The 20160-nt window shown below is 65.1% G+C and overlaps 1 protein-coding gene across 4 annotated transcripts; it reads right to left on the minus strand.

The window, feature by feature from the left end:
• Nucleotides 1-1358: 1358 nt before the first annotated feature.
• Nucleotides 1359-17247, minus strand: PLXNB3 (plexin B3). 4 transcript variants are annotated; one of them, XM_027607716.1, is made up of 37 exons: nt 17136-17247; nt 15559-15663; nt 12984-14024; nt 12298-12477; nt 11530-11658; nt 11347-11447; nt 10726-10855; nt 10405-10561; nt 10201-10309; nt 10007-10121; nt 9768-9893; nt 9564-9680; nt 9168-9261; nt 8915-9084; nt 8552-8703; nt 8147-8252; nt 7533-7663; nt 7227-7403; nt 6921-7116; nt 6552-6791; nt 6306-6467; nt 6059-6210; nt 5828-5928; nt 5525-5748; nt 5225-5403; nt 4854-4920; nt 4496-4657; nt 4330-4408; nt 4039-4142; nt 3853-3946; nt 3359-3537; nt 3019-3179; nt 2680-2827; nt 2413-2477; nt 2270-2345; nt 2078-2152; nt 1359-1776 (listed from the first exon to the last, which is right to left on the minus strand). In XM_027607716.1, the coding sequence occupies exons 3-37, from the start codon at nt 14013-14015 to the stop codon at nt 1672-1674; spliced, it is 5595 nt and encodes a 1864-aa protein (XP_027463517.1). In that variant the 5' UTR covers nt 14016-14024; nt 15559-15663; nt 17136-17247; the 3' UTR covers nt 1359-1671. The 4 variants fall into 4 exon arrangements, with proteins under 4 accessions (XP_027463517.1, XP_027463515.1, XP_027463518.1 ...); XM_027607714.1 differs by having other exon boundaries at nt 4330-4657; XM_027607715.1 differs by having other exon boundaries at nt 1366-1776; nt 2091-2152; nt 4330-4657.
• Between the last annotated feature and the right edge of the window lie 2913 nt (nt 17248-20160).

Raw genomic sequence — 20160 nt, forward strand, 5'->3', positions numbered from 1 at the left:
AGCCTCCACGCTAAGTCCCTGCGCCAAGGGGGACCCCCACACGGTCCCAAGGGGGGCCCCAGGACCAAGGGGGCAGCCACGAGAGAATGCAGCTACCCAGTCCCTCGGCTCAGCCCCTGTGCCCCAGGGGTGGCAGAGGGGGCCCATTGAGTGGGGACGTGTCAGCGACCGGCTTCCTGGGCTCCGTCCCCACACTCCAGAGCTGCAGTCAGCTGAGGGGGTTAGTGGACAGCCTGGTCTTCATGTTGAGCCCCCCCCCGCCCCCCACCGCACATGCCCTACTGCACCAGTGACACTCTTGGAACATTCCCTGGCTTCCTGCTTGGCCTTTGTTGTAGCCTTTCCAAAGGTGACGCTTCCCATTCCCATGGGTACCCCATTCCCCGCCCCCTCTCAGCCAGGTTCCCACTTCTCTTGAGGCTCATTAACCCCTTAGACAGGCTGGAGCTCTCCTCTCTCTGAACATGGTGTCTGTCGCCGGGGATTCTGGCTGACTGAGTCAGGGGCATGAGCTGAAGGCAACTGGGTCCTCCCCCCGGAGGGGCCCGGACACTGTCGGATCCTGGGAACCTGCCCGCTCAGGACTCTAGCGCTGACACCTTGTGGCCTCCCTCCCAGGTCCTTGTGGGAAGCACAGGGAACCATCCACCCTGGCCCTGTCCTCAGGGGTCCTCCTCTAGCTCTAACAGGCAGGCTGGTGACAGAGGGACTTCCGGGTCGGGCAGAGCCCTCTGGAGCCTGGGACTTTGGGGCCACGTACAAGGGACCAGAAAGAGTCGACTCCTCCAGAAAGGGATGGGTGGGTAAGCTTCCAGGGTGGCGCAGAGCCTGGCTGGGGCGAGGCCCACAGCTGGATGGACGGGAGACCTCTTTGGCCACAGAGTGGCTGGGGGTGGGAGAGAGGCGGGAAGGCCTTGGGCAGCTAAGGGTCCTACCCGGAGCCCGTGGGCACTAGTGTGTGTGGGCACTAGTGTGAGATTCCCGTGGAGGCTGAGGGGCACTTTTGCTCTTTAGAAAGATCACTCTGGCTGCGACCAGGAGGGAACAGAGGGGGACACGTGTGGAGTCGGGAGTCCAGCTGGGGACTGTCAGGGAGTCCGAAAGAAGCAAAGGGGGCTCGGCAGTGACTGTGGTTAGCCCAAGGTGGGAGACACTTGGTCCTGTTTCCCTGGGCCGGGAAAGAACTGGTAGGGAAGGGGGGGCATAGGGGAGGCGAGGGAGAGAGAGCATGGCCTGGGGGTGCCTGACGATCCCTCTTTCTCAGGCAGAGGTCACAGCCATGGGGCCAAGGGGAGGGCCAAGCAAGGGAGCACTGAGTAGACTCGCAGGGAAAGGCAGGGGCTGGGATTGGACTTTTTCTAAAAAGATGTTTTTCTATTTTATTTCCAGATGTGATTCTCCAGCAAGCAAATAAATACCGTGGGGGAGGTGGAGAGGAAGAGGTGAGGACTACTATAAATTAGAAAGAAGCCCAGGTAGGGGAACAGCCGGGCGAAGGGCCGGTGGGTGGGAGGCGGCAGGGAGCCCCTCGGTGGGCACAACCCCCTTCCGCTCTCCGCCGGCCCCTCCTCAGTTGCTGTCTCCCTCCAGGGGCCCTAAGGCACTGCGGTGGGAGGTCCTGCTTGCTCCTCTCCAGGCTGGCGGGCCCTGGGCATCCGCGAGGGCCCAAGCTCACAGGTCAGTCACCTTGTTCTCCACCAGGGCTGCTACCTGCTGCAGACGGCAGGCCAGCTGCATCTTCTGACCCACAGGGTCCTCCTCCAGGGCGCTGATGATCTGCCAGAGCAGAGGAGGGCGCCTCGCTTGAGGCCTCTGCCCTCTGCCCATTAGCCCAGGGCCCCCCAGCCCTGAGTCCATCTCAGCAGCGGCTTGGGGATCCGGCAGGGGCCGCCCCAGGCCTCCCTGAGGCATCTGCACAGAAGCCACGCCTCTTCCCCAAACTGGGCCCTTCCTCCCCTCTTGCCCAGATTGGCCTAGACACCTCCTTCCATCCCCAGGGAGATTCCCGGGGCCTCCCTCTGGGCTCTGGGGGCGTGCCCCTCCCCCCCCCCACCACCCGGAGGACCCTGGGCCTCACCTGGTCATAATACCTGTGGATGTGGTTGTAGAGTTCTTGCAGAGCTTCCAGGCAGTGGGGAGCAGAGGTGTAGTTCTGGGGACCACACATGGAGGGGTGAGGCTCCAGCCTGGACCTTAAACCCCAACCCTCCCCCCTCCCCCCTGCACCCACCCAAAGGTGGAGGGGTGTGCCCCCTGGGCCATGCCTCACCCCAGAGAGCTCGGCCAGAGCCGAGTTCATCTCCTGATAGCTGGCGGGAGAGCTCTGGCGAATGTCGGAGTAGTATCTGGCAGAGGAGACACAGTTAGGGCCAGGCAGCCGCCAACCCCCAGCCCTGATGCCCCAACACCTACCTCTCCACCATCTGCTTGTAGCGAGGGATCTCCCGGGCATAGAGCAGTTTGTTCACTGGGGAATCCTGCTCCGGGTAGGAGTGGGCCTGAGCGGGGAGGCGGGCGGGGCGGGGGGGAGCTCCGGCCCTGTCACCCTGAATGCACCACCAGTGCCCCCTTGCCCCAGCTTCCTGGCCCCCATTATGCACCACCCCTCCCAGCCCCACTCAGGGCTCCTTGCTGAGCCTCCATGGCTTACCCCGGGAGCCCCTCGTCCTCACTCCTTACCCTGCCCACTTTATGCTCTGAGACAGTGCAGGAGTCAATGAAGGTTTGGGCAATGACGGCGAGGATGGCGTCCACGTTGTCTGACACCCGCACGTCAAAGATGAGCCGTGGGTTCTTCAGGGCGTTCACCCAGAACCGCAACAGCAGGCTGGGGACACAGACCAGCCATGGGCACCGTTGGCCTGGGCCCCAGACCTGAGTTCCCCAGGGAGCTGTCTTGCGGGTCCGTGTCAGAAATGCAGGGTGGATGCCACCAAGCTTGGGTTCGTGGGCCATGCCCTTACCCCTCTGCGACTCCACGTCCCATCTGCATGGGCTGGGGGCCAGCAGGCGACGTACCTGTTCGTCTTCCAGATGTGCAAGGTCTCCGGGTCCTCGATGCCATGCTTCTCGGCCAGCTCGTCCAGGAAGTCAAACAGGTACTTGACGGCAATGGGCACGGGCCTGTTCACGCTGAGAATGGCCTGGAAGGTGTCATCCACAAACTTCTGCAGCGTGCCCTGGAAGGCGGGGGGGGGGGGGGGGGGGGGGAGGGGGGGACGGTCTGTGTGGGAGGCAGGTGTGGGCCAGGGCCGATCCCCGGCAGGGGGTCGGGCCACCTCTCTGGCCCTCAGGACCACGCCCTCCCCCACGGCTCAGTCAGGGACCTAGCCCCCCCCCCCCCCCCGGCCACACCGACCTTCATGGAGAGCAGGCGGGTGAGGTAGATCTCCGGAATCGCCTTGGCCCGCGCCCGCTCTCGCTCCCGCTCCCTCAGGCTGCTGCGCCGCGCCTTCGCTCCCTCCGGCTCGTCAGAGGCTTTCACCAGGTGCCAGAGGCGGACCCCACCCTCCTCAGCATCCTCCAGCATGGGAATGTCTGAGGGCCCAGACGTCTGGCCTCAGTCCGCCGCCCCGGTCCCCTATCCCACACCACTGGCTGGGGACACCTGGCCACGGGGCAGGGTGGCGGGCGCCGAGGAAGGCAGGGGAAAAGAGCTCAGCCCACCGCCCCCCCATGGTCCCAGAGCTCCCCTACCAGGACGACCTGCTGGCCTCATCCGCCCCAGGCCCTTGGCCCAGCCTAGAGGTTGGGCTCGCCCCCTGGCAAGGTGTCGGGGACACCCAGGCGAGGCAGACGGCGTGCCCGGGACTCCTGCCTGCCCACTTCCAGCTCTGGGGCCAGAGGACTCACTCTCCCCCAAGGGGCAGTTCTGGGCCAGGCTCTGGGAGACGGCACCTCCGTTGTGCAGCTGGGGGATGAGCCCCACGGTGGCTCCATCCGGGACCTGGCGGGAAGGTGAGTGGAGGCTGGGCTCCTTCCCTGGCCGACCCAGAGGTGGGGGCCCGCCCCCCCCCCCAGCCCCTGTCAGCCTGGCACCTTGTAGTGCTGTAGGGTGTTGAGTCGCTTCCAGTGGTTCTGGGTCACCGAGGTCAGGTCCTCATCTGACAGGGTTAGGTGGCCAGCAAGGCCCGAGCGCCACTCTGGGGACACCCAGTGAAGCCGATTAGCCTGCAGCCTGTTCCCCGAGTCTGCACTGGTCGTGCGTTCAGGGTGACAAGGCCGGAGCCGCCCCGCCCCGCCCCGCCGCCCACCGCGTGGAGCAGCGCAGGGCTGAGCATCTCCGGGTGGGGACAGCCCCGTGCAGGGACGGGTGGTTGGTTCTCTCACCAAGATCTAGGGTGTGCACTGAGGGCCTCTGGGAGAAGGGGGTGCCCTTGTAGACTTGGTCCAACACCTTCTCTTTGACCTGGGTGATAGTGTCTGTGTCGAGCACCCGCGCGGGCATGCGCTGCGCAGCACTGCTCCCCGCCGCCCCGCCGGCCCTGGGGCCCACCAGCACCATCAGCGTCAGGGGCCGGAACTCCACGTCCTCCCGAAGCAGGCGGCTGTCGTTCAGGGTCCGTTTTGCCTTGCCAGTCACGGCATCCACGGGGCCCTTGTCCACCTGGTACTGTATGGCCCGGAGGAGCATGTACAGCGGCTCACCAGCCACCTCCTGCAGGGAGGGGCAGTCAGCTGTGCGGAGGGAGGACGAAGACAGCCCGGCCTCGGCCCCACCCCCAGCCCTGCCCGTTCCCACGCCGCCTCGTACCCCAGGGCCCCGGGGGAATGCGCGCCTGGGTCGGTGAGGCCCCAGGCAGCAGCCTTGAAATGGGGCGAGGGGAGAAGGCGTCAGCCAGGGTGCCCCTCACCTTCAGGAAGGCATAGAGACAGATGGACAGCCAGTTGGTCAGCAGCTTCTCCACCATGGTCTCTGTCCTGCAGGGAGCGGGCCCCAGGTCAGAGAGGTGTTGCTGCAGGCCCCACCCCCCACCCCCCGGCACCGGGCTGAGCTGGGCAAACAAGGGAAGGCAGAGCTTTTCCACCTGTCAGCCCTTCGTGCCCACGTCCCTGGGAGAGAGGCCCGTCCGCTTCCCTCCCAGTGGCTTCTGTCCTAGCCCACCTCCTGGGCGTTCCTGGCCCTGCCCACCCCAGGACCGGGCCGGGGTGGGGGAGGGTGGGGTGTGGCTCAGCGGGGAGCCACCACCCCTGCTTCCGGGCCCATGGTCCGGCCCAAGCCGACCTGCGCAGCATGAGCTTGGGGTTCTTGTGCACGTAATGGGCGGCCAGGTCACTCAGCAGCGTCCTCATGATGTCAGTCAGGTACTCGAGCTTGCCGTGCAGTGCCAGAGACAGCAGAGAAGCCACGTGGCAGCGGTCCCGCTGGGAGAAGCCGGGCTGCTCCTCCAGGGTGTGGATGAGCTGGGGGCAGGGGCGTCCCACACATCGTCCCACCTTCGTGCCCGTACCTGCTGCCCGGCCCAGCCCGCGCCCAGCCCCACTTCCATGCCCCTCGAGGCCCGCCCACCCGCACAGCCCTCACTGTGAGGAGGAAGAGCTTGCTGTTGAGCAGGTTGGAGAGCTGCGTGAGGCCCTGGCGCACGGGGCCACGGCGGCCCTCCTCCCCAGACCCCTCGAGTGCTGGCTGCCGTGGGCCGCCGCCATGCCCTGGGAAGAAGACTCGCTCGGCGTAGGTGTGGTAGTCCAGGAAGGGGATCCCACTGGCCTCCAGGTCGCTGCTGAGGTCGGTCATCTCGGTCATCAGGTCTGCAGGCCAGGAGCCACCAAGGTGTGGGCTCAGGCCCAGGTGGGCCCTCTGTGCCCCTCCCCACCGCCCTCTCCCCACCTGTGAACTCCTTGCGGCACTGGTCGCCCACACCAATCTCCAGGTTCTCCAGCTGCACCAGAACCTTCTGATAGTCGCGCAGGGCCTGCTTGCTCTTGTGCCTGCAGCCCCGGGGGGACCAGGTGTGAGCCACAGGCCCGCGCCGGCCAGGGCCCCGAGGCCACCAAGCCTTTCGGAAAGCGCAGTGGGAAGTTTGCGCAGGCGCGTGCATGACGGGGAGGAGCCTCTCACCTGTACATGAGGGTGAGGAGGAGCACGGCGGCGATCAGCACGGCAGCGCCCATACCCAGGCCCACTTGGGCCTCCACGGGGAAGGCGGACAGAGCGGGCTCAGTCTCATACTGGACGGGGCCCAGGGCCAGGCGCACGTTGCCCATCTGAACCTGATGGTGGGGGGGGGGGGCGGTCAGGGTTCCTGAGTGCGGGCCTTCAGGGCCCTGGCTGCCTAGCCCCCTCTGCGCCCGGAGCCCCGCCTCACCACGAACTGTGGCAGGGTACCGGAGCCATTTGCGGGCTGCGGGGCCCGGGAGGGTGGCTCGCAGTACAGGTGGGTGAGCGTGAGTGTCTTCACCAGGCACTCGCCATCGCCGATGTGCACGCGCACTTCCTCCTTGCTGATGCCCAGGTTGAGGCCCTGGCCCTGGGAGAGACCAGGGGCCTGAGCCGGGGCGCCCGGCCCATGCCCGCGGTCCCTGCACAGAGCCGGCCCGCAGGACGCCCTCACCTCCACGTCCAGGACATTGCCCGGCTTGAGGCGGTAGGGGCGGGTGGGCTCCTCGCGGCTGAGGGGGGCCAGACGGGGGTTGGGCTGGTACAGGAAGTCCTGGCCCCCACTGGCGCTGGCAAAGTCTACGTGGACGCCGTCCAGGCTGAAGAAGACCCGCCGGGGGTGCGCCCCATCTGGCACAGCGGGGCTCTGACACAGGAGGAGGCTGGACGAGTTGACAGAACAGACGGTGGAGCACTGCGAGGGACAAGGAGGGGTGAGCTGGGGCTTCTTGGCTCGCTCCCAGGGGGCAAAGTGGCTCCCCCCCACCTATCCCCCGGCCCACTGGGCAAGAGCAGCCCTGCCACCTGCCGGTGGGGTGCACACCTGCAGCAAGCCCCCCTCGAGCTGGATACAAGCCTGGGGGGCCGCAGCAGGGGCCCCACAGCTCCTCCTCAGGGTCGGGTCCTGGGGCTGGGCCCCTGCCGCCTGCACCTCCGCCTTGGCCTCCAGCCACACAGACAGCAAGGGCCGCTCCGCCACGTCCAGGCCCGTGCCCCTGACGCGGATCAGCCGCCCGCCCCTATGTCAGGACAGTAGTTAGCCGCGGCGGGTGGGGGGCGGCGGGTGGCCCGGGCCAGCCCCACATCCCCGGCCCGAGCCGAGGCTGCGTGCCGCGGACGAGGTCCTCACCCCCGGAAGCTGACGCTGGGCTCCGCCGCCGCGAGCTGCGGGTTGGCAGTGTACTGGAAGGGGCTGGTGAGCAGCGTGCGCTGGGCGTGGCCGAAGACCACTCGAACCACAGCTTCTCCTGGGCTGGCCTGGGACATGGTGTGGCACACAATGGCCTCAGGACACACCGGCTCCCGGCTGCAGGGTGGAGAGGGGTCTGGCATCTTGGGCTCGAGCCTGGGCCTGGCTACCTCACCAGAGACCCAAGTTGCCTCCCTCAATGAGGGCAGAGACCATTAAGGGTGGGCACAGTAGCGAGATACTCACATAGGACAGGGCTGTCCACCCACGAAGGCCCTGATGCTGCCTCCTGTCTGGAGGTGCTGCCCGTGGATAGTGAGCCGGGTACCCCCTGCCTGGGGGCCCCACCGGGGACTCAGGCTCAGCAGGATGGGGTCCTGAGGGACAGAGCAGGCTGGGGCAGCCATGGCAGCCTGGCCTGACACTTGTTCACCTAGGCCCCAGTCCCCAGGCACTGCGGCTTTATCCTGCGGGCCACAGCTGACCGCACCCTCCTCCCGGAAGCCTCCCAGCTGCCCTTGGCCCCCCGAGGGGGCTCTTCTTTCCTCACTGCGCCTCTGCCCCTCGGGACGGCCTCCTCCTCCGCCACGGCTTACACCTCCCAGGCCCCCCAAGCCCTACGTCCTGAGATCCAATCGCCAACCTGGGGCTTCCTGGCTTCGGCTAGTGCCTGGAGGTGTCCCTGCTCTCCCTCAGTACCCCCCACCCCCCGCCTGCTGCACTGGCGGCCGGTCCTCCACTTGGTGGCCGGGATGATCACTCAGATCCCATGGTGTTCCTCCTGGACGTCACCTAGGTTTCCCTCCTGCCCCTCTCTTCTACTATCCCCTGCATGGGTACCACCCTGGGGTGGTGCTGACCTGGTAGGTGAAATGCTGGGTTGAGATGCCTGGTGGCCGATTCTTAATGGCTACTTGGATTGGCCCTGTGGTGCCGTTAGGGGCGGGGGATGTCACACACACAATCCTGGGGAATGGAGGCCCAGGAGCTGCTCAGGGCTCCCATGGACCAGACGCATCTTCAGGGGGAGCCGTGGGCCACCCGCGAGCCAACGCCCAGAACCTCCCCCCCCCGCCCCGCCCCTGCTGCCACCCCTCTCACTGCCTGCTCCCCTCTCTCTCCCTCCCCTGGCTGGTCTTCCTTTGGCGCTTCTGACCTGGGCCCGCATTTCTTGGCTGCAAGCCCCCCTTCTCTCTGGGTAGCCACTCTCCGAGGGTCTTCCCCGGGAGGGCGTCCCTCAGCCCCCGGCAGCTCGGATGCCTCACCGGGCAGAGGTGCGGTAGAGAGAGGGCTCAGGGCTGCAGGGGCGGCCAGCCACCTTCACGGCATCTTGTACCTCAGCAAAGTCCCGGCCCAGGTTGGTGCCCCAGATGGTGAGGGCCAAGCCGCCCTCGGGGGGCCCAGTCAGGGGCTCGATCTGCAGCAGGGAAGGATGATGATGGAGTCTCCCAAACCCACATCCGCTCTGCAATGGGGGTACCCAACCAGCCGACCGGCCTGAGGCGGGACAGAGCTGCTAGGGCCTGGGGGCCTGAGCAGGGCTGGTCTGACCCAGGTGAGGTTAGGACAGCGGGGGTCGGGGGGGGGGTAGGGCAGATGGGGAGGAGGTAGGAGGGCTGGGGGCTCACTGTGTCAATGCTGGGAGTGGGACACAGCAGCTCCACGGCCCCGGGGGGGCACAGAGGACCATAGCGACAGGTAGGCTGGCCATGGCTGCACCACACGCAGCCCAGGCTCCCATTAGCTGCCTGGCAGCGGCTGCAGTCAGGGTGGCCCACGGCGCAGTCGTACAGGGTCACTAGGGAAGGTCAGGCAGGGCGCTGAGGCACCTCCCCTCTGCCACATGCCTTGTCCCACGTGCCCTGCCGTCCCCAGGCTCACCATGGAGAGTATGGGCGTTGTCCAGCCGCTGACCCTTGCCCCGGGTGACATAGATGGGCACCGGGAGCTCCGGCTGGGCCGTGGAGGGGCGGAACTGTAGGAGGAGGGTGGGGTCAGGCCGGGCCCAACTCTGGACAGCCCTGACCCCTGTCTCCTCCAGGACACTCCTCCCAGAATGGGTGCCTTTGTTCAGTGCCCACGTCTCCCACCAGGCTGCAAGCCTTAGGGCACAGGCTGGGGGTGCCATGTTCCTGCTGCATGCCCGGGGCCTGCCTGCCTCGTGAGTGGCAACAGGACACTGATGGCTTAGAACAATCTGGGAGGCAAGGGGTGTGGGGGGCATCTGAGGGCTGCAGGAAGCATCGGGTGGCAGGTGAGGATGGGGCGGCCGCACACCTCCTGGGCTTGGCAGTAGATGAGGCCCACGTCCCCGGCCATCTCTTCCAGAGAGGCTGGCAGCCTTCGAAGTTCTCCGGGCAGCTCCAGCCAGCAGTGGTAGGAGGCGGGCAGGCTCTGGGAGTGGACAGTGTCAGGACCCCGGACACAGTCAGCGCCATGCCCCCCCCCCTCCACCCACCACCATCCCCATCCCCTGCTCACTCCGAAATGCTGAAGGTTCCGCACATGCAGGGCCAGACGGCTCTCCCAACCCACAGGCACCAGGAGGGGACCTGCCAGGCCCTCCACCCGGGGACAAGCCCCTGGGCCACGCACCTGGACATCCACCTGGGGAAAGGAGCCCCTTTAGCCCTTCAGAAGTTGAGGGGCCTGGGCAGGGCCCAGCGTGGGGTGGGTCTGTGGCGGCAGGGGGGGTGGGGGCGGGGGCGGGGCCCACCCACCTCCTGGGCACTGTAGACGGTGCCCTCGCCCTCTGGGCAGTGCTCCCCGTACACACAGCGGCTGCTCTGGGGGCACCAGTGGCACGGCCAGAGGCTGCCCACACAAGCGCGGCACCTGGAGGGGCAGGGGGCTGCTCAGGCTGGGCACCATCAGGGGTCGCCACCCCTACCCAGCAGCCAGGCCCAGCACTCACGGGGCAGCCACCTCCAAGGCCTGGACAGCACTGCAGTCATAGAAGGAGAAGTTGGTGGCAGCCACAGCCACATCCTCAAACATCAGAGCCAGGGGCAAGGTGATGTGGTCTGGGAGGGGATGGTGGCAGCAGGGCGGGTCACGGGGCTCCTGCCCCTCTGGCTCCTGCCCTGGCCCCCAGCCTCCTGCCCCAGGGGCCCCTCACCTGTGCCTGGAGGGTTAAGCGGCAGCTGGTCTTGGGGAGGGGTGACACAGGCTATGTGGGGACCTTCCACGTGAGCCAAGCTGTCATAGTCCCCAAAGGCACAATGGAAGTATTCATCCATGGCCAGGGTGGGCAGCCGGGGGACAGACAAGGTGACCTGGGACACATGCAAGGAAAACAGAGCAGGCAGGGGCTTCTCGGTAGGGGGGGAGCGGTGCCTCTCACCGAGGGAGATGGAGCTCGGGCCGAGCGTGGTGGGAGCAGAGGACGGGGGGCAGCTGATGGGTGGCCCCCACAGACAGGCAGGGGCAGGCAGCTTACCTGGCCTGGCTCCTGGCGGGGGCGCTGGGCTGGCAGCAAGCTCTGCACGTGCGGGCAGTGGCTGTCCTCATAGCTCCACAGCCACTGGTTGGCCTGGGCGGCCCGCCCACATTGGCCCTTGCGGGTACACCTGTGGGGCAGGGGCCCACTGGGTCACCAGGTGGGTCTCGGGCTCCCCAGGTGATGGGTGGCAAGAGGGCTGGGAGGAAGGCCCAGCCGGAGCGCGTGAGCGGAGGCGGGGGGGTGGGGGGGTGGCGGGGAACGGAAAGGGACTGTGCTCAAGCGGAAGGGGTCAAGCAGACAGGGCTTCGTGGCCGATGTGCGGGCTTTGGCCTTGACAGTGCTGCAGAGGGGAGGGTTGCCATAAGGGGTTCCTGGAGCTGAGGTGGGCCGGGGAACACCTGGGAGAGGCGACAGAGGCCTGCCTGGGGGTGGGGCTGGGAAATGAGAAGAGAGCAGCTTGGGCCGCGAGGCGCGGGATGGAGGGCCTCCACGGAGGCCCTGCACCTCCACCTCAGGAAGCCGAGCTGGCCTCCTGGCAGGCCCAGGGCTGCTTCCAGGGCCGCCCTCCCTGCACACGCTACCTGTTGGCCCAAGTCTGGGCACAGGCCCTGTGCTCACCTGCCCTGGAGGACGCACCAGCCACACAGTGGGTCCCGGGCCTGAAGGCAGCTGGTACAGTCAGGGAACTGGGGGCAGGCTGCCACGGGTACCCGGTCCACCTGGATGGTCAGTGAGGGACAGAGGTAGTGGGTGCAGGGACTCGGGCCTTGTGTGCCCCCCACCCCCGGTGACAAGCCTCACCTGCTGGGCAGTCAGGACATAGAGGTGGCTGCCACTGCTGTCCACCAGCAGGTCTGGGCTGATGGCCGAGCCCAGAGGCCCCACTTGCTGGGAGTGGTACACCTGGCCTTGGGAGCCATTGAGAAAGACCTGGAGGGACGACAAGGCCTGCTCTCAAGATGGCCACAGGCCGACCGTTCAGGGCATGTGCCCTCCTCTTGGTTGGGGCTACCAGGGAGCATCCTGTCTCACACAGCCAGCTCTCCTTCCTGCTGGACCAGGGAGGCCAGGCCACGCCACGGACGGTGGGGCAGGCCCCTGGGCCTCCTGCTCTGCTCACCTCCCCTCCCCCATTCACCATCACCCAGCCACTCTGGGTACGGGCCTTGGTGCCAGGGCCAGAAGGGCAGCCGCAGGGAGACGAACAGGTCAGGAGGAGGCCGGACTTTGCCTCAGAGAGACTTCTGGGGCCAGGCTGGCTCTGGGGACCAGGCACTGCCCACCCCTACCCCATGGCATCCCTCCCTGTCCACCTTGACCGTCGGCTTCCGCCATTGGCTGGAGAGACTGGGGCTGCCCAGGAGCCTCCTGGGCAGTCATCCCAACTCATGCAACTAGGAGCCCCCAGGAGGTGGCACCCGGCCAGCCACATGGAAGGTACCTGGGGCGTCCCCGAGTCGCAGCAGGGCCGGGCCACACCCAGTCAAGCCAGTAAGCCAGGGCCTCAGCCCAGCAGGGTAGAGGCCTTGGTGTCAGGGGTCCGGGACCAGGGCAGCCCCCTCACCTCACCTTATGCAGCTGACCCTGGGTGTCCCCCAGGAAGGCGATCGTGTGCCCGTCTGCCTGGAGGCCTGCCACGGCGCTGATGGGCTGCCCGAGCTGCAGCACAGGCTTGGCCTCCAGGGGCTGGCGGCCGGCAATGGGGCTGGGGGTGTGCTCATCGCCGCAGGGGTATGACTCCGGGGAGTCCTGCGCGGCCCGGGAGGGGAGAATCAATCCCGGCAAGAGGCAGGAGGTGTCTTCCCGGGGCCCAGAGGGAGTCAAGGCTGCAGGGCAGGGCCGGGGAGCCCAGGGGGACCCCAGGGCAGAGGGGTCGGGGGCCCCCCCCAGCCCCATGGCGGGACTAGCTGACCACTTCAGAGGAAGAAAGACCAAAAGAAGCGGGCCGAGAGCCCCTAGGAGCTGGGCCCCTCCTCGACATCCCCTAGGCAGGAGGGCACGGGCGACTGCCACGCGACAGCACCCAGCCCCCCACAGCCCGGGACTAACATGTGGCAGTCCCTGCCTCGGCCTGAGACACAGTGCGGAGGGCCGGGGCCAGAGAGGCAGGCCAGGCTGGCCGAGAGAGAGAGAGAGAGAGAGAGAGAGAGAGAGAGAGAGAGAGAGACAGAGAGACAGAGAGAGACAGAGAGAGAGAGACAGAGAGAGAGCGCGAGCCGGCAGGAGCCCAGCGGAGGGTGAGAGGGGCCACTCACGGCGGGCAGGGCAACGCAGCGGGACGTGACTCCGTACTCCACGGTGGCTTCCTCCAGGCCGCCGGGGCCCCGGCCGCCAGCCGTGTAGCACAGGCGCCGGGCGTGCTCCATGCTCCCATCCAGCTCGGCCAGCGGAAAGGCACACAGCGCCGCCCGGGCCCCACCGGGGCCTGCGGCGAACGCCGCCAGCAGCGTACTTGGCGTGAGGAAGGCAGCCTGGATGAGGCCCTGGCCCAGGCAGGTGAGGGGCACCTCCACGTAGGAGTAAAGGTTGGCGTCCCCCAGACAGACGCGGGCCACATACGAGCGGTACTCGGCCTGCGCCCGGGCCCCGCGGCGGCGGAAGACGAAGTAGGCCGAGCGGGCGTTGGCGAAGGCCCCCACGTAGCTGTTGTTGTAGTCGGAGAAGTCGCCCACCACGAGGCGGCCCAGGCCCTCGCTGGAGAAGGGCTGCGGCCCGGCCAGCTGGCGCACGGTCAGGGGCGGCACCCCGCCTGACAGCTTGCCCGCCAGGCCTCTGGCCACCAGCAGGAGGTCCCGGCCCGGCGCCTGCACCACCAGGCCCACCGTGGCAACCCCTGGGGCATTGGCGGCCACAAACTGCCCGTCCCCCGGGTCCTCGGCCTGGTACAGCACCTGCGCCACGTCCTCGAGGCCGCGCTTCTCGCACACGCCCTGGCGCGCCTGCCCGCAGGCCACGAGCTCCTGGGCCCGGCTGCTCACCAGCAGCAGCTGATTGGTGTTGTCGGTGAGCCGGGCCTGCGGGCAATCGGCCGGGTCGCGGAAGGGCACGCAGTCGGGACTGTCGAAGACGGGGCCGGTGACGGCCACGGCCTCGAGCTGCAGCTCAGGGCTGAGCTGGAAGAGGCGGTTCACCGCCCCGACGTAGAGCGTGCCGCGGCCCGGAGCCAGCGCCAAGTGGTTGAAGGTGGTGTTGGGGGCGGAGAAGGGACGGGCCCGAGTCAGGGGCAGCGGCAGGTACAGCAGCAGCACGGGCAGGAGGCGGGGGCTGAAGGGGCGCCGGGCAGCCATCACGGGCACCTGGTGGGGGGGGGGGGGCCGGGAGGGGGGCAGAGCCAAGTGAGGCCTGCAGCGTCAGGGCGGAGAAAGGCCCCAGGGAAGAGGGGTGGAGAGAGAGCACCGGAGGGAGGGAAGGAAGGAGGAAGGGAGGGAGGGAAGAATCCAGAAGAGCGACAGATGAGAAAGAGAGGGAGAGGAGAGAGACAGAGATAGAGGGAGACGGAGAGAAGCAGAGAGAGAGAGTATCCAAGGCGCGGGGAGAAGGCGGGTGGGGGGCACACATGTGTGCCCCAGGAAAGAATTGCTTTCATCTCCTACTTTTTATGCGTCTAGATTGTTGAAGGAGGGGGCAGATCATGAAGAGCCAGGGGAATGCGAACAGCAGGGCTCCGAATGAATGACAGAGACAGGAAAGCGCAGGAGAGGAGGGCAGCGCAGGGCAGAAGCAGGGCGTACTGGTCGGGGGATATGGGGGAGGCAGAGGGGTGCGCAGCACCCTCCGAGGGGGAAGGGGGCAAGGACAAGGACGTCAAGGGCAGGGAGAGAAAACTCGCCGTGGGCAGGCAGGGCCAGCTGTAGAGAGGGACCCCTGCCAGAGGGGAGAAGGAGTGCCGGGGAGGGAGAGAGAGCCAGGGAGAAACTGAGGCAGCCAGAGAACTGCAGGGCAGAGGAGTACAGGGCCGGCTGCAGAGGGCTGGGAGCTGGTCAGAGCAGGGGCTGGCGGAGACCCGAGGGCCAGACAGCGTGGGGGCTGGGGGACACGGTGGCGCGGGGGGGGGGCACCAAGAGACAATGCGAGGTGTGGGGGGAGGGGGAGGCCTGTTCCCTGGCCTGTGGGCTCCAGCCCCTGGGGGTGTTAACGGGGAGGCGTGAGAGAAAAGAGAGGGGGGAGCCTGACTGAAGAGAGGGCGGTCAGGGGGAGGGAGCAAGGCACGGGCACCCCCACCTACACCTGTGCAGCCATTCAGAGCTCAGACTAAAGGTATCCGCCGTGGGCCAGGTGGGGACCCCAAGCCTCCAGAGAAGGCTTGAGCGGGGCCCCTGCTGCATGCCCTCCACCCCACCTCCCAGCTGGCTGCCGAGGTGATCAGGCGAGAGAGGCACAGAAAGAGACCCCACGCCGGACAGAGCCCCTGGGCACAGGAACCACAGAGAAGGGGACAGAAGCCAGGCCCTGAGTTGAGCTAGGGTCCTGCACAGCTGGGCACGTGGCACATGCCAGCCAGGAGCAGGCCCGCTGTCACCCAGTGCCCTGCAGCTTGGCAGCAGAGACACAAGGCCGGGCCCTGGCGGGCGTGCCAGCTGGAGGCCGAGCCCCGAGGAAGGGCCCCAAGCCCCTTATCTCAGGAACACAGACAGGAAGGTCAGGCCTGGCTTGGGGACAGGGGCATTTCCTCTAGACCCGGGATATCGGCAGCCATGTCTGGGGCGTGTGGCTGAGGGCATAGAGGGACAGCATCTGGGGCCTCGAGGCCCAGGCTCCCCTGGACTGCTCGGTCTGCCTTGCCTTGCCCTCCCGGGGACATCTCTGCGGACAGGGGCCCCGGGCACTTACCGCCTCGGAAGGGAGTAACGGAGGGGTCTCCTGGGCAGTGCGACACGCGTTCAGCCGGCCCAGGGCAGTGGTGACGGGCACAAGACGGCTGTGGGGGGCATTGTCCTGAGTGGGAGGGACACCGTTGAGGCTTGGCGGCCTGGGGAGGAGGGAGGCCGGGGGCGGGGGGCAGGGGGCCAAGGGCCTGGCGGCTGGGCTCCACCACAGCTGGCAGCTTTGTCGACAGCCCTGCCTCCACCCCAACAATGTCCTCTCTGTCCGCAGGCCCGGGCCAGGGACTCGCTATCTGGTGCTCGTACCCCCACCCGGGCTCTTCTGGCCAGGGGGCTCCCTGCCACCCCCCACCCCCAGAGAGACACCCCCTGGGACCTGGGGACAAAGGACACGGTTTCTTTCAGCCAGAAAAATGAGACCCACACAGCCAGCCCCACCCCACTGCCACCCCGTGCCAGCCAGCCGGCTCCTCTCTGTGTCCCCGCCCCAACCCCCCCCGCCGGGTCCCTGGGAAGGGCACAGGGTAGGCCACTGAGCCCCCACGGGAAGGTCAGGGTGCTGAGCCCCTGCAATGCCAGCCTCAGCCTTGGTAGCCTTGGTGCCTGGTCAAAGTGCCAGGCCTGGCCCTCAATGGCTGCCTTTGTCCGGGCTGGGGGCAGGGAGGGGCTGACAAAGGCAGCCCGTCCAGGAGACCTTCCTCCCCAACCGCCCCCCCCCAACCCCCTTGGCCTGGAATAAGACTGGCCAGAGAGCAGGCGACCTGTCTCCATCTAGCCCCGCCTCAGGGGACTCGTAAAGTCGTGCCAGGTACAGCCTGATGGTCGTGGGCGGTGCCAGTGGAGGACGCTGCTGGGGGATGCACAGGACCGGGTGGGGGCCATGGCCCCCAGGAACCCAGCACTTGGCTTCCGGCCCCGGCAACTGGTTGCCAGGCTGTTCCCTTCACCCCTCCCCCAGGGAAACACCATTCCGGGATGGGCCTAGGGCTCCCCTCTGTGCCTGGGGTGCCGAACGGGGTGGGGAACGGCGTGGCAGCTGGCTCTCCTGCCAACCCCACAGGGCACCATCTGCGCACGAAGCTCACAGAGCTGGGGCCCTGGCCTAGGGCTGCAGGGGCAGGTGCACTCAGGCTGGGGTCCCCACTTTCTCCATGGTGCACGGCAGCAGCAGGCTCCAGCGGCAGGCTCCGGGCTCCAGGGCGAGGTGGCAGCCTGTGGGGCTCACTGCCACCTGGCTGGGCCGGTTGGGTGGCTGTGGGGGGTGGGGAGCCAGGCAGGCCTCCGCCCTACCCGGTGCCCTGCCCCCAGCACCCAGCCCCGCCGGCCAGCTTTCCCATTCGGGGTTAGAAGCCTGGGGTCCTCCCTTCCAGCTCCGGGGCCACAGCCTCAGGGGGTAGTGCGTCCCTAAGGCATCAGGAGCTGCTGTCTCAGGGCTTGGACTGGTGCCTGATGGCCTTTGCCCTATCAGGCGAGTGGCTCTGCAGACCCTTGGCTTCTCCCAGGTGCCAGCACGCCCCACGGCGGTGCCCCACGACCCAGCGACCCTGGCGCCCCGCACCCTCGCCAGCCCCAGCTCCTGCCTACCTGGGGTTGAAGAGCAGCTGGCTGTGCCAGAAGTGCGTCCCAGCCGAGCCCCGGCCTCCCTCGCCACAATGCAATCGCGCCCAACCCGACTTATCCTGGCGGGGCGGCCGGGCCGCCCAGTCCCTCCCCGCCCGCCCGGTTGCCTGCTGGTGCAGGGCAGGGCGCTGCTGCCCTCTGCCGGCCATGGTTTGCACGGCGGAGGGCTGGCCGTGGGCACCTGGCTGGAGCAGGTGAGAGCCGGGGCTGTGCCCTCCCATTGCGTGGGCAGGAGGGCATTCCGTAGCCTGCCAGCCTTGCGGTGGCACTGTCCAGAGACAAAGCCCACCGCCACCCGATCCAAGAGTCTCCAGGGCCTCAGGGGCAGAACTACTCGCCAACAGATGAGGACGCACTGCCAGAAGAGCCCATCTCTGGAGGGAGGACACACTGGGGCACCAAGGAGGGGAGCCAGGTCTCAGGGAGAACTTCACAGAGGAAGTGAGATTTAAGCTGATCTTGAACCACACAGTTCTGCTCCTGCTGATGTCTTCCTGACCACCAGAGCTGGTCTAAGTGTTCTGTTATGTTATGCTAACTCATTCACTCCTTCTTTTTTTTTTTTTTAAAGATTTTATTTATTTATTTGAGAGAGAGAGAATGGGAGACAGAGAGCACGAGAGGGAAGAGGGTCAGAGGGAGAAGCAGACTCCCCGCTGAGCAGGGAGCCCGATGTGGGACTCGATCCCGGGACTCCAGGATCATGACCTGAGCTGAAGGCAGTCGCTTAACCGACTGAGCCACCCAGGCACCCTCATTCACTCCTTCTGATGACCCTGGAGGGGGTACAGTTATTTCCTCCAGTTCAAAGGTTGGGAAACTGAGGCACGGGAGGTTGGGAAACCTGCACAAAGTTGCACAGCCAGTTAGTGGCCAGGCTAAGAGTCAACTGCAGGCCCCCTGCACTTAACCATCAGGCCATGTGGCCCTGAACCATGAACCAAGGCAGGCGCTGGGCAGGAGGGGAAATGGCCTGCAGGTGGGTGCGGAGGTGAGCAAATCAGGGAGAACCTGGACTTATGTCACCATGATCTTGTAAATAGCTTTGAATTTGGACAAGTGTAAGCTGGTGGCCCTGGGTGGAGGGGGCAGAATCCTATTGGGTGGGGTGGAGGCAGTGGAGGCAGGAGAATCCAGGAGACCCTTACCCAGGATCATAGAAATTGTCTCCTGGGTCTCTTTTCTAATTTTTTAAAATAGATTTCCATATTCAGGTATTCTTCAAGTCATCTAGAGTGGATTTGTGCTCAGGTGGTGTGAGGTAGGGGTCACGTTTTCTCCTTTTCCACATGGAGGGCTGTCGTCCGAGCCCCAGTTTTCAGCCCATCCAGCCACTGACGTGCGCTGAGCCCTTGGTTACATGCCCTGTCCAGGCCCAGGTGGCCAGGCGGCTCCCCATCTGTCCCTTTGGTGTCTTTGTCTGCCCCTGCTACACTTAGGAAAGCTTTAAAGCTTCCTTTTCTCCCCTTTCCCCTTTTCCTTCTCCTTGCTTTCCCCCTCGGTTTGTTGCTCCTTCTCATCATCTTTCAAGATTTTCTTGTCTATTCCAGGGCTTTTAGTTTTCCTTAAAAGTTTAAGAAACAGCTTGTCAAGTTCTAGGAAAAAGTCTGTTGGGATTTCTTTGAAGGGGTAAATAGAGATTTTGTTGAATTCTGAATCACTTTGGAGACTAGCTATCTCTAAAATATTGTTTCCCCTTCTATGAACATAGTGTATCTCTCTCTTTATTAGGATCCTTTAAAAAATATATTGTTTCCCTAGAGGACTGGCACCTCATTTGTTAGACTTTTGATGCCACGGTAAATGCTGTCTGTCTTCTTTCTCAGTGACCTTCCGACTGTATCGTTGCTATGAAGTCTAATGATTCTTTTTGGATTCCTTTTGTGGATTCTGTTCCTCTTCCTTTTTTTTTTTTTTTTAAGATTATTTATTGGGCGCCTGGGTGGCTCAGTTGGTTAAGTGACTGCCTTCGGCTCGGGTCAGGATCCTGGAGTCCCAGGATCGAGTCCCGCGTCAGGCTCCCTGCTCAGGAGGGAGTCTGCTTCTCCCTCTGACCCTCCCCCCTCTCATGCTCCGTCTCTGTCTCATTCTCTCTCTCAAACAAATAAATAGAATCTTAAAAAAAAGATTATTTGTTTATTTATGGGGCACCTGGGTGGCTCAGTCAGTTGGGCAGCTGCCTTCGGCTCAGGTCATGATCCCGGGGGTCCTGGGATCAAGCCCCGCATCGGGCTCCCTGCTCCGCGGGAAGCCTGCTTCTCCCTCTCCCACGCCCCCTGCTTGTGTTCCCTCTCTCGCTGTCTCTCTCTGTCAAATAGATAAGTAATATCTTTAAAAAAAAAAAAGATTATTTATTTATTTATTTACTTATTTGACAGAGAGAGCACGAGCAGGGGGAAGCGGCAGGCAGAGGGAGAGGGAGAAGCAGGCTCCCCGCGGGGCAGGGAGCCTGACACGGGGCTCGATCCCAGGACCCTGGGGTCATGACCTGAACCGAAGGCAGGGGCTTCACTGACTGAGCCACCCAGGAGCCCCTCTGTTCCTTTTTCTACTTACACAATCATCTCATCTGCCACTAATAACTATTGTGTTTCTTCTTTTCCAGTCCTTCTAGCTAGTTTCTTTTTTTTATTATGTTCAGTTAGCCAACATAGAGTACATCATTAGTTTTTGATGTAGTGTTCAACGATTCATTAGTTGCTTATAACACCCAGTGCTCATCACATCACGTGCCCTCCTTAATACCCATCACCCGGGTACCCCCTCCCCCACCCCCTCCCCTCTGTAACCCTCAGTTTGTTTCCCGGAGTCCAGAGTCTCCCATGGTTTGTCTCCCTCTCTGATTTCTTCCTGTTCAGTTTTCCCTCCCTTCCGCTGTGGTCCTCTGCGCTGTTTCTTATGTTCCACAAATAAGTGAAACCATATGATACATGTCTTTCTCTGTTTGACTTACTTCACTCAGCATAATCTCCTCCAGTCCCATCCATGT

The sequence above is a fragment of the Zalophus californianus genome, chromosome X, assembly GCF_009762305.2.
Source record: "Zalophus californianus isolate mZalCal1 chromosome X, mZalCal1.pri.v2, whole genome shotgun sequence".
NCBI classification, from domain to species: domain Eukaryota; kingdom Metazoa; phylum Chordata; class Mammalia; order Carnivora; family Otariidae; genus Zalophus; species Zalophus californianus.

Excerpts from the sequence above, each read along its gene's own strand:
- PLXNB3 (XM_027607714.1), bottom strand. The coding sequence starts at position 14,015 with ATGGCTGCCCGGCGCCCCTTCAGCCCCCGCCTCCTGCCCGTGCTGCTG. Across the intron at positions 12,478-12,983 it reads GCTGCGTTGCCCTGCCCGCC|GACTCCCCGGAGTCATACCC; the intron begins GTGAGTGGCCCC and ends CGGGCCGCGCAG. Across the intron at positions 9,681-9,767 it reads GGAACCTTCAGCATTTCGGA|AGCCTGCCCGCCTCCTACCA; the intron begins GTGAGCAGGGGA and ends GTCCACTCCCAG.